The sequence below is a fragment of the Dendrobates tinctorius genome, unplaced genomic scaffold, assembly GCF_039654945.1.
Source record: "Dendrobates tinctorius isolate UK_male_01 unplaced genomic scaffold, ASM3965494v1 ptg000243l, whole genome shotgun sequence".
NCBI classification, from domain to species: Eukaryota; Metazoa; Chordata; class Amphibia; order Anura; family Dendrobatidae; genus Dendrobates; species Dendrobates tinctorius.
Window position 1 is genome coordinate 610,130 of NW_027361910.1, and position 13,263 is coordinate 623,392.

At 46.0% G+C, this 13,263-nt stretch overlaps 1 protein-coding gene across 2 annotated transcripts in view; it reads right to left on the reverse strand.

Moving 5' to 3' along the window:
* PUS1 (pseudouridine synthase 1) overlaps positions 1-13,263 on the reverse strand; it is a 37,281-nt gene that overhangs the window by 14,159 nt on the left and 9,859 nt on the right. For both annotated transcript variants that reach the window (XM_073557027.1, XM_073557028.1), the window contains exon 3: positions 7,427-7,564. In XM_073557027.1, the coding sequence (XP_073413128.1) occupies positions 7,427-7,564 (138 nt within the window). The remainder of the gene's footprint in view (positions 1-7,426; positions 7,565-13,263) is intronic.

Sequence of the window (13,263 nt, forward strand, 5' to 3'; positions counted from 1 at the left end):
CTTATCCATAACGCTAATAAACAAAAATCCCCCCTGATATTTTGTTAGCCCCAGATATAAAAAAGGATTTTGATACCGTCGTTTGGCCCTATATGTCCCACATATTATATAAAATGGGGTTTTCACAACAATTAATAAACTCGCTTAAACTCCTTTACAATAACCCGGTAGCCCTGTTTGCTATGGTGATGGAGCCATTGGCTCAAAAGATTCGTTTACACCCCGACATAATGGGCCAAAAGATAGGCAAACAAGAATTCAAGGTTAGTCTCTTGGCTGACGACCTTCTCCTAACCCTAAAAAACCCTCATGTATCGCTACCCAATCTTATAAGAACACAACCATTTTGAGGAGATATCTGGACTCAAGGTTAACATGGATAAATCAGAGATTATGCTTTTGAATACCCCATCAATGGAACAATCATCTATATTAAATAATTTTCATTTCCGTCATGCAAAACATCATATCACCTACTTAGGGATTAAACTTACAATGTCCAAATCCACCCTATTTAAATACAACTACGCCCCTCTCCTCCATAAGTTATCGCAAACTCTCACAAAATGGTCTACCCCCTCCCTTTCCTTTTTGGGAAGGATTCATTCAGTGAAAATGGTTATACTACCTCAATTTCTATATTTATTCCGATCCTTGCCTATCCCGATACCTCAAATGACATTGAAAATGATACATTCACAAATACTGCGCTTTGTTTGGAATAATAAATCTCGCATTTCTCAGACTACCTTGTTTAAACACAAAAGACATGGTGGACTCTCGCTGCCGAATTTTGCTCTTTATTATAAGGAAGCCCAAATCGCTCAACTGGCAGCGGTGAATTCTGAACAACAGGCACCCACCTGGATATCACTAGAAAACTCGCAAATAGCTCCTTACTCTTTAGAAAGCTTGATGTGGGCTACGGGTCCTCTGCCAAAAGATTTAGATAAGCACTCGCCATACACCTCCCACTCGCTACGGATATGGAGAACCAACAGATTCCAATTTTCATTTCATCAAGAAATCACACATGGTGGAAACAAAACAATTTAACTAAGCTACAAAATTTATCAATCCACTTTAAGCGAATGCCAAAACAAGATTTCATTACAAAAGTTCCAGGAACCAGGGTCTGAATTTTTTAGATTAGAACAAATTTTTCATTTTCTACAAAAATTAACTATAAACTTATCGGACCCTAAACCTACTTCCTACGAATTAAAATGCCTATACGATCCATTGGGAAATGGTCTTATATCATATCTCTACTCTGTATTTCAGCAACCTGGGGAATGTTTGAAAATGAAAGTCATGGAACAATGGGAGGAAGACTTACAAATCTCCCTTACACCTCAAAGATGGTACAAATGCTATGAAAATATAGTAAATGATAGTAACCAGGTATCACTCACTGAGACGTCCCTCAAGGTGTTTCATAGAATACATTATGTCTCCAGTTTCCTACATAATGTTTACCACACGGTTCCCGGTAACTGTTTTAGGGGTTGCGCTGACAATGGAGATACACTCCACATATGGTGGACATGCCCCATAGTAAAATCCCTCTGGAAAGACGTCATAAAACTTATCAATACTACCTTGAATAGGAAGCTAACACCAACACCGACAGTGTTACTTCTAGGGGACAGACCAACTCATGTTAATAACAAAATGTGCCGTCTTATTGATTTTATCGCCATGGCAGCTAGGAATCACATAGCCAGCAAATGGAAAACTAGCACATTGTGAATATTACAGGTGAAGAATCGGGTTGACCTAATGATGCTATATGAAAAAATAGAAGCCATCAGAACTGACTCATTCGAAACCTTTAGGGGTATTTGGGAACCTTGGATTCAGGCACAAAATGGAAGTGATCTCCCTAGAGTGATATCCCTATCAGTGTAGTATATAGAAATAGATACCGCCGCTGGTAAATATAAAGCCTGAAACAAAACTTACATTAATCCGCATTGACTCAGTTTTTAATAACAGCACTCACCATTTATTCCCCTCCCTCCCCTAATTTAGTAGTGTTGAGATTGTTTTATAGCTTTATAAAACTTGGAATATGATCAGGAAGATATTGTATACTTTCCCATGTATGCTTTCATACGCACCCCCCTTGCTTTGATATCAATGTCTTTCATGTTAAAAGATACTTATGTTCTTTCAATAAACTCGTTGAAACTAAAAGACTTTAAGATCCCTTGGTCATACAGGTCCCCCACTGAAGAGACGCCACACTGAGTGCAGAAAACGGTGGACGGGTGATTTAGCAATTCTGGAAAATAATTATTATTCCACAGGGGCATTTCAGCTATAAAATCTTTAAACCCAATTACGTTCTTGACTTGCCTCCATATTGATCGTGTCAGCCGGAGCAGGGGTAGCAGACGTGGGGCATTGGTTTTCTCTAGCTCAAGAAATCCTAATGGGCAATCCACTTGTGCTGCGTGAAGCAAATGACTTTCAGAATTGGGGAGGCAATTACCCGGCATCCATTTACTTAATGCTTTAGCCTGCCCAGCTAAGTAGTATAGGAAAAAATCCGGCAGCGCCGCCCCGCCTCCCCTCTTTGGTCTCTGTAAAGCGGACAATTTATGTTTGGGCCTAGTTTTCCCCCATATAAAGGACGTGACCAGGGAATTGAGATTTACAAAAAAAGACCTGGGCACCGCTACCGCACTGTGCTGAAGGAAGTAGCTAAATTTAGGGAGCAGTATCATTTTAATCAGATTAATGCCTCCGGCCACAGACAAAGGGAGCCTACTCCAGGATGCAAATTTAATTTTAGCTAGTTCCAGCAGTGGGTGGATATTGAGTTGTAGATCAAGCGTACTATTGTGAGGTATGTGAACGCCCAAATATTTAAAACTAGACACAATAGATAGCGAGGAGAGAGCCTCCAGCTGGGGCATCGGAGCATGGGAAAGGGGCAGCAGGGCAGACTTCTCCCAATTTATATGTAAATCTGAATATTGACTGAATCTATCTATAAGGGATATCACCTGTGGCAAAGTTTCTTCCGCTTCATTCAAGAATATCACCATGCCATCGGCATATAGGCCTATGGTGTCCACCCGACCTGCTATATCTATGCCTTTGATGCTAGGGGAGTACGTTATACGTATTGCTAGTGCCTCAATCGCAAGGGCGAAGAGGGCCGGGGAGAGAGGACAGCCTTGACGGGTACCCCTATGCAATGAGAAAGATTCAGATATAGAGTTATTTACTATAATACGGGCCTTGGGTTTCATATACAATATTTTGATCCATGTTATAAATTTATTGCCAAAGCCATATCTTTGCAAGCATGCGGAGAGAAAAGGCCACTCAAGAGAGTCAAAAGCCTTGAGAGCATCTAACGATGCCAGTGCCCATTTGTTGTCTGGCATTAGGGAACTATATTGGATTATTGACTGGACTCGTCTGATATTGATGGAAGTACTTCTACCAGTCATAAAGCCCGTTTGATCAGGATGTATAAGGTTCAATATAATTGAATTCAGTTTAGTAGCTAGGATCTTGGTAAAAATTTTATAGTCCACATTCACTAATGAAATAGGACGATAGGATCCACATTCCAAAGGGTCCTTCCCCGCCTTCCGAAGCACTATGATGTTAGCCCCATAAAAGGACTCGGGCATAGAATTCCCTTTCCAAATTCCTCAAAATACTTTCACCAAAAGTGGCGTCAATATATCTTGGTACTTCCGATATAATTCAATAGGGAACCCATCAGGTCCAGGGGACTTCCCAGAAGCCATGTCTGTCATGGCATTTTCAATCTCCTCTGCGGTGAACACAGCGTCCATAAGGGCTCGCTGCTCAGAATGTAATGTGGGGAATGACACATCTGACAAATAGTCTAAGCACCCCAAAGTGTCAAAGTCAGTTTTAGATTCATATAGTGACCTGTAGTAGTCAAGAAAACAGCCAACAATTTCCTCGGTCGAAGACACCAATAGACCATCCGCCCTACGAATCTGTAATATTTTATTAGAGGTGCTATGTTGGCGCACCAGATAGGCCAAAAATTTGCCCGTCTGGTTCCCCAATTCAAAGTAAGATTGACGGGTAAAGAATAGTTTACGCTTAGATTTAGTGTCCACATGCTGACTATATAACCTCTGGGCGGCCAACCACTCAATCCTGTTCCCACTAGTTTGGTTAGATATATATGTAGCCTCTGAGTCTTTCAGTCGATGCTCCACCGCATCATCCTTTCTCGATGCTACCCGCTTACTATAAGAAATCGTGGAGGACAAACAGCCCCTCAGGTATGCCTTAAGGGCATCCCAAAATAAATTAATATCTTGAGGCTCCGGGTGGGACGTGGTGAAGCAATGCAACTGATCAATCGTTCTGTCAAGAGGTCCCATCAATTTTAACCAAAAAGGATTCAACTTCCAAGCCATTCCGCTGTTTATTTGACCATATTTGAGTTTAAGAATGACCGGGCTATGGTCTGCTATCCCCCTACTTCCATGTTATATATCAGCCACCCACATTGCCAGACCACTAGAACCAAATATATAGTCTATGCGTGATAGAGAGCGTTTAGTGGATGAGTGGCAGGTATATTCCCTTAGCTCAGGCTGACGCACCCTCCACAAATCCAACCACCTGCCACCCCCCGTAAATAATAACGGGGTTGTAGTCGATGGAGAGGACCCCCCAGTCCCTCCATCATCTGGCCTCAATTTATCAAGGCAGTTGTTCATAACCATGTTAAAGTCTCCCATACAAATAACATCAGCATCCGGGTAATTAAGGGCAAAACCCATTGCCTTCTGCAGAATGGACATACGAGCTGGGAGGGGGGGCGGGGTTATAAATGCATAAGACTACATATTTCCTGGTGTTTATCAATGCATGGATAAAAACAAAACAACCCTCAGGGTCCTTCCGAGTCTCCCCAACTGACGTCTCTATGTACCAATAGTGAGACCCCTCTCGAATAGCTGGTGTGGAATGCATGGACAGACCATTGTACCCAAGGCTTCTGCACACACCGCGCTGTTTCCCTGGTCAGGTGCATCTCTATCAAGGCCACAATGTGAGGGCGGTAATGTCTGATCTGTGAGAAGACTTTGATCTTTTTCCGAGGAGTTTTTATACCCCTCACATTCCATGTCATACTTATCAACTCAGACCCCATGTTTTGTTCGGCTGAATATGGTACATAATACTGCCCGGGCAAAATTTAGAGACATCACCTAAAAACTGAAATTGTTGTCAGCTGCGATTTTTACCTAAAAAAATACAAAAAAAAAAAAACACTACAAAAAAACCCCCAAAATGAATAAACAACAAACAAAGCGGGAGCAGAGTCCTGTACTCCCATCATGAAGCAAACAGGGGGATACCATCACTGAGCCCAGTGTCCGGTATTGTTGGTAACCTGGACGCTTTTGAGTAAAGCTCCAATAAGCCGATTAATAGAAAAATACCAACTAGCAATAGATACATTAGGATTCCTTTGCAGCGGACCCTTTGTGAGACCGCAGCCACTCCGCCGCCTCCGCTGGATCTGTGAAAAACAAAGTAGAACCCTCATGGACCACCGGAGCCAGGCAAATCAGAGTACATAATATTCCGCTCCCGTAAATGCCTCTTGACCTCCGTAAACTGCGCCTGTTGTTTCTGGAGTTCCATAGAGAAGTCTGGGAAAATCGAGATTGTGGCATTGTTGAACTTGATAGGGCTCTTTTTCCGTGCCAGACGCAGAGCCACATCTCTATCCCTGCAGTTGAGGAGGCACGCCAGAAAAGGTCTAGGTGGGGCTCCAGGAGGAAGAGGCCTAGTAGGGACCCTGTGAGCACTCTCTACCACAAATATTGGGGAGAATTCATCTCCCAAAGTAGATTTAAGCCAATCTTCTAGAAATTGCTCTGGGTGTTGTCCTTCCGATCGCTCAGGTAGTGCAATAATTCGGATATTATTCCGACGCATTCTGTTCTCCAGGTCATCTGCTTTTTGCCTCCACGTGTTCATAGAACCTGCCACATTCATTAGTTTGGTTTCCATAGGTGTGCTGGTGTCTTCTACCTGGGATACCCACGTCTCCACCTCCGTAATACAGCCCTTCATGGCTTGCATATCTTGTCGGAGGCGTCCCACCTCGGTGTGCACATCCTCTATCTTCCCAGACAGACGTCCTGGTTAGGCCTCTTTCACACATCCGTCTGTCACCATCAGTCAAAATCCGCCGTTTTGCAAAAAAAAACGGATCCGCCATTTTTCTTGGCGGATCCGCTTTTTCCCATTGACTTGCATTATCGGCGGATCTTGACGGATGGTCATCCGTTGGATCCGTTTTTTCGTCAGAGCAACAGTCCGGTAGCACACATTGCTTTCAAAACAGTTGCGGATCCGTGTCCCGCCATTTTCGCGGATTGCAACTGATGAAACAAACGTAGGGTATGTGTGAAACAGGCCTTAAGGAGAAGGCCTGCATGAGTTGCTCAGATGCCTGCTTAAGGGTTAATTCCTCCTGCTCACTGTCCTCCCCACTCTCAGAGGGGCGGCTCTTACGCTGAGCTTGTGGGGGGATTTTTTAAGAGATCTTGAAGCTTCGGAGTGGTCTATTCTGGCATATTCCTTCAGCATATTCGCCCCAGACCCCCTGGAACGACTCATCTCGATAGCAATAGGGCACAGCCGGATATCAAAGACAGTACACCCCGGAGTCCCTTAAATCAAGGTTATAGATGGAGTAAAATTATCAAATGGTGGCTGCAGGGTCCCAGGAGCAGCACAGATCTGGATCTGCAGCGTTAAGGCCCCTTTACATTTAGCGATGCACCAGCGATCCCGACAACGATATGACCCGGTCAGGATCGCTGGTGCATCGCTAAATGGTCGCTAGCGAGCTGCCAAACAGGCAGATCTCACAGTGATGTAGCGACGCAGCAGCGGTCGTTACTTATCTTTCAGACGCGGCGATGAAGACGTTCTCCCGCCCGCATCCACTCGTCAGCGCCAGCAGGAAGCGCCTGACGAGAAATGGAGCTGCGCGATCAGCGACAGACAGCGGGGGAGCCGGCCGGAGGTAAGTATCACACATAGCGATATCGCTAGCAATATCGCTGCTGCGTCACAAAATCGAGAACCCGGCGCTGCGCCTCTCACAGGCAGAGCATGCGCCTCCAAGATGGCCGCCGCCCAGTGCAGGCCCCGCCAGCCGCCCCGGTCTTCACGGCTGCACCACGCTCAGGATTCCAGCCCCACTCTCCCGCGGGGGGCCAGGAGCGCCAGAGAGTCCAGAGGGTCCAAAAAAACAGCGACCGCGCCGCTGAGGTAAGGGTCCGATGTCCAGATATAGTCAGGATGGCAGGAGCTCTCTTCAGACGCGTCCTCTCTCGCCGCTACATAGCCATGCCCCCCAAACACATAAGCTTACCAGCATAAGACCTACCTTATCGGTGCGTGCACATCGCTGAAAGGACATCTTTTTCATGGCATCGGCATGATTCTCAGGAATACAGCCTGACAGGACAAGAGCCTGCACAAGTACATCTTCAATTGTTTTATACTGTGACGATCCCACATTTCTCTGCAGAACAAGGCAGCTAAATGTCAACAAGGGACAGCAAAATTACACAACCAGATGTAGTACCGTATGGTACCTTAAACGGGTTGTCCACCACTTTGCTTTAATTTTACAATGGCTACAGCAGCGGATGCAGCCGTCATGGAGCCTGGACCAGAAGATAAAGAAATTAGATTGGCATCCACCGCCAAAAGGAGGACAACACGGCCTGCTGTATCGTGCATTGGCAGGGGTCCAGTAGGCAAGTATAGCGGTTTTATTTTAGGCCAACTACAAGCCCATTATTAAGATAAAATAAAGTGGTGGACAACCCATTTGAACCAAAATAAAGCATTCACAATCCCAGTTTCCCTTTCATCTGGATCAGATGATAAGCTAGAAATCATTAGCAGAAGATCGCCAACAGTAATCTTTAAAGGGACAGTATCATCTTCTTAAAGGCTATCAGATTCATGCTGCCCTATACTCCAGCAACAGGAATTGGACACTGCTGCACATCTGCAGTTCCTAAGGGGAAGCACGCAGTGTGGGGTGCAGACTCAGTGTGGGGTGCAGCACGCAAGCATCCCATAAGCAAAGGATCACAGAAGCTAAGCATACACGTCCACTGTTTGCCAGTCCTTACATTGGCTGCCCATTCATTACAGGATCCAATTCAAAGTACTTGTTCTCACCCACAAAGCTCTCCACAGTGCAGCACCCCCCTACATCTCCTCCCTCATTTCTGTCTATCGGCCTAACCGACCGCTGCGCTCTGCAAACGACTTTTGACTAACCTCTGCACTAATCTGTACATCCCACTCCCGACTCCAAGACTTCTCCCGCGCTGCGCCAATCCTCAGGAATGCTCTACACCAAGAAATTCGGACAATCCACAATTTGCATAGTTTCAGGTGTTCCCTCAAAACACATTTGTTCAGAGCAGCCTATCCACGTTCTCTAATCAAAGTCATTCTATGTGTAAGTGTGCTTGTGTAGTCCATTCACTATCTCCATCCATCCTTCACTCCCTCAAGATGGCTGGACCTTCATTGTAAATACACACCTGTACTTTGTATCCCCCCCACCTCATTGTAAATTGTAAGCTCTCACGAGCAGGGGCGGCTTATTTTGCTTTCATTATTGTATTGTTAACATTGAACGTTGTTACTTATGATTGTTGTGTTTGGAACGGTTAAACTGTAAAGCGCTGCGGAATATGTTGGCGCTATATAAATAAATATCTGCAGCCTGATGTTTTATTCTGAGACGCATCAGTGTTTCAAAGTAAACATACCTTAGAACTCTAGAGTCTGGCACAGAACATGGGCCCAATAAATCAAAGCTTTTATGCCAGTAGTCTTTCCTAAAAAAACTTTGAAAAGTTGCATCATTTTGGAGAAAGTGGCGGCTGCGCTAAAATGATGCGACTTTTGGCATTCTTATTTTTACCAGCTCCGACAAAGTGGGCAGATTGGGGATGGATGCTGCGGGTTGGACGTTGCGTCCAACCCGCAGCGTTTACTGATCACGTGCAGCTACCCTTGTAGACCAAATACCTCTTCTCTCCCCGTTAGGAATTTGCCAATTGTACCCAGTCAGAGCAATACCCTTAGGGTATGTGCACACGAGCAGTAAATGCTGCAGGTTGGAAGCTGCGTACGTGTGCAGCATCCAAATGTTACAGCACAGTGGATGGGATTTCAAGAAATCCCTTTCCCAGTATGCGTCACCTGCGGAGATGGACATGCAGCATGTCTATTTCTCGTGGAGATGCGGGCCTCCGCAAGATAAAGATCACCCGCACAATGTATAGGACGCGGTGATTCCACACGGTTCAGTGAACACATGCCGAATCACCTGCGTTCAATAGCCGGCAGCGCTTTGGACACAGCGTATCCCTGATCGTGTGCACATACCCTTATGTGATTATATCAGCGGCTCAGTGTATTGGGGTAGTGAATAGGCTCCGGCCCTCGAGTCTGACATATCAGGTCCCGGGTTCGCCAGCTTAGTAGGAGAGACTGGGCCATGCTCTCAATTATCACCGGCCCCACTAAGCCTAAAATCGGAATAATAATAATAATAATAATTTTTATTTATATAGCGCCAACATATTCCGCAGCACTTTACAATTAAGCAGGGACATGTACAGACAATAAATTCAATACAAGTTAAGACAATTCAAACAGTGACATTAGGAGTGAGGTCCCTGCTCGCAAGCTTACAATCTACAAGGAAATGGGGGGACACAGTAGGTGAGAAATTCTTGTTAATTCAGGTCTGGCAATTATAATAGGGATTTTCATATAAAGCTGCATGATCCGGTCATCAGCCCGTGTGTTTAAGTGCAATAGACAAGTATCAAGTGCAGTTATCATGTGCATGAAGGGTGTGGAGACAGATGAATAGTAGGGTGCAGATTCAGAATAATATTTGGAAGGAGGGAACAGGGCAAAGTTAGCTTGCTGAGTAGTTGATGTGGTAGGCTTGTTTGAAGAGATGGGTTTTCAAAGCGCGCTTGAATAGGTCAGGGCTAGGTATCAGTCTGATCGTCTGGGGAAGTGCATTCCAGAGAGCTGGAGCAGCACGAGAGAAGTCTTGGAGACGGAGGTGCGAGGTTTGGATTACGGGGGATGTCAGTCTTAGGTCATTTGTAGAACGGAGGGCACGTGTAGGGCGATAGACAGAGATGAGAGAGGAGATATAAGGCGGTGCAGAACAGTGGAGAGCTTTGTGGGTGAGAGAGATGAGTTTATACTGGACCCTGTAGCGAATAGGTAGCCAGTGTAATGACTGGCACAAGATGGAGGCATCGGTGAAGCGGCTGGACAGAAATATGACCCTGGCTGCCGCATTCAAGATGGATTGGAGAGGAGAAAGTTTGGTAAGAGGGAGACCGATCAGAAGAGAGTTGCAGTAGTCCAGACGAGAATGAATAAGAGCGACAGTAAGAGTCTTAGCAGTTTCAAAGGTGAGAAAAGGTCGGATTCTGGAGATGTTTTTAAGATGCAGGTGACAAGAGCGACTGAGTGATCGGATGTACGGAGTAAAGGAAAGTTCAGTGTCGAATATGACCCCAAGACAGCGGGCATGCTGCTTGGGAGTTATGGTTGAACCCTCCAGGGTTATTTCGATGTTAGGTAGAGTGAGGTTAGTAGAGGGGAGAAACACAAGAAGTTCAGTTTTAGAGAGATTTAGTTTCAGATAGAGGGAGGACATGATGCTAGAGACAGCAGACAGACAATCCTTGGTATTTTGAATTAGGGTAGGGGTGATGTCAGGGGAAGAAGTGTATAATTGGGTGTCATCAGCATAGAGATGATACTGGAACCCAAATCTGCTGATTGTTTGTCCAATAGGGGCAGTGTATAAAGAGAAGAGGAGGGGGCCTAGGACTGAGCCCTGTGGGACCCCGATAGAAGAGGAAGAGGAGCCGGAAAAAGATACAGTGAAGGAGCGGTCAGAGAGGTAGGAGGAGAACCAGGAGAGGGCTGTGTCCTTGAGGCCTATAGAGCGGAGCATAGTGAGGAGGAGCTGGTGATCCACAGTGTCAAATGCGGCAGAGAGATCCAGGAGAATCAGCAGGGAGCAATGACCTTTCGATTTAGCTGTTATTAAATCATTAGAGACTTTAGTGAGGGCAGTTTCAGTAGAGTGTAAAGAGCGGAAACCAGATTGTAAGGGGTCGAGAAGAGAGTTATCCGAGAGATAGCGGATTAGACGGGAGTGGACCAGGCGTTCCAGGAGTTTAGAGATGAAGGGAAGGTTAGAGACAGGTCTGTAGTTAGCAGTGCAGTTCTGGTCCAGGGATGGCTTTTTAAGTAAAGGGGTTATGATGGCATGTTGAAATGAGGAGGGAAATATACCTGAAGAAAGAGAGAGGTTAAATATTTTAGTCAGGTGAGTGGTGACCACTGGTGAGAGAGACTGCAGCTGTGAAGGAATAGGGTCACTGTTGCAGGTTGTAGGCCGAGCAGAAGCGAGGAGCTTGGAAACAACTTCTTCTGAAACAGGCTCAAAGATGTCTAGTGAGCTTGAGGTGCGGCAGGGAAGGGGATCCAGGCACTGAGGAGATAGGGCTGAGATATCCTGATGGATGTGGTTGATTTTTTCTAGGAAATAAGTGGCCAGATCCTCACCGCTGAGGTTGGTGATGGGGGCCTGTACTTTAGGTTTCAGGAGGGAGTTTAAGGTTTCAAAAAGTCGTCTTGGGTTGTTGGATAGTGAGGTGATGAGGGTGGTGAAGTAGGATTGTTTGGCCAGATGAAGGGCAGAGTTATAGGTTTTGAGCATGAACTTATAGTGGATGAAGTCTTCTGCTAAGAGAGATTTTCTCCACTGCCGCTCTGCACACCTCGAGCAGCGCTGAAGAAAGCGTGTTTGCGTTGTGTGCCAGGGCTGCCGTTGTCTGTGTCGGGTCTTTCTGCGTATAGAAGGTGCTGCTTCATCTAGGGCATTCTTCAGTGTATTATTGAAGTGTGACAATGCTATGTCTGGACAGGAGAGGGTGGAGATGGGGGCTAAAGATGTGTGGAGATTGTCCCTAAGCTGTTGGGTATTAATGGTACGTGTATTCCGATAAGTGTGGTAAGTGGGTGTGTCCCGGGTGAGGAGACAATTCTTGACAGAGAAGGAAAGAAGGTTGTGGTCCGAGAGCGGGAGAGGTGAATTAGTAAAGTCGTGCAGCGAGCCGGGACTGGAGAAAACCAGGTCCAGAGTATTCCCGTCCTCATGTGTAGGAGAATTAGTAAACTGTGAGAGGCCGAATGAAGAAGTTAGAGAAAGAAGATGAGAGGCAGACTGGGAGAGCGGATCATTGATGGGGATGTTAAAGTCTCCCATGATGAGGGTGGGGATGTCACAGGATAGAAAGTGAGTAAGCCAGGTGGTGAAGTGGTCTAGAAACTGGCGGGAGGAGCCTGGAGGGCGATAAACGACCGCCACTCGTAAGGAGAAGGGCTTAAAGAGTCTGACGGCGTGGACTTCAAAGGAAGGAAATGTAAGTGAGGGAACCGGGGGGGATGACCTGGAAAGCACATGGTGATGAAAGGAGCAAACCAACACCTCCACCCTGTCTGTTCTCAGGTCTGGGGGTATGTGAAAATTTCAGCCCACCAAACGAGAGAGCGGCAGCAGCGGTGGTGTCTGAATGCTGGATCCAGGTTTCTGTAATAGCCAGAAGGTTAAGGGAATTAGAGAGAAAAAGATCGTGAATGTAAGTCAGTTTGTTACACACAGACCGTGCATTCCAGAGAGCACATTGGAAAGTGAGAGGAGAAGGCATGCACTGAATGTTAATAAGATTAGCAGGGTTTCTATATGCAGCTGGAGGAGAGTAACGTATGCTGGTGGAGGTAGGCCCAGGGTTGGGGGAGATGTCACCTGCAACTATTAGGCTGTGTGCACACGCTGCGGATTCATCCGCGCGGATTTTGTAAAATCCGCAGGTCAAAATACCTGCGGTTTTACCTGCGGATTGCTCTGCGGTTTTGCCCTGCGGTTTTTCATCTCCTCAATGGAGGAGATGGCAAACCGCAGGAGAATCCGCAGAAAGAATTGACATGTCAATTCTTGCTGCGGATTGAAAACCGAAGATAATCCGCGCGGAAAATTCCGCACCGTCTCCACTGCGGTTTTTGATTCCCATAGGGAATCATGGTACTGTACACCGCAGTAGAAACTGCTGCGGTTCCGCAGCGGCCAAAACCGCTGCGGAACCG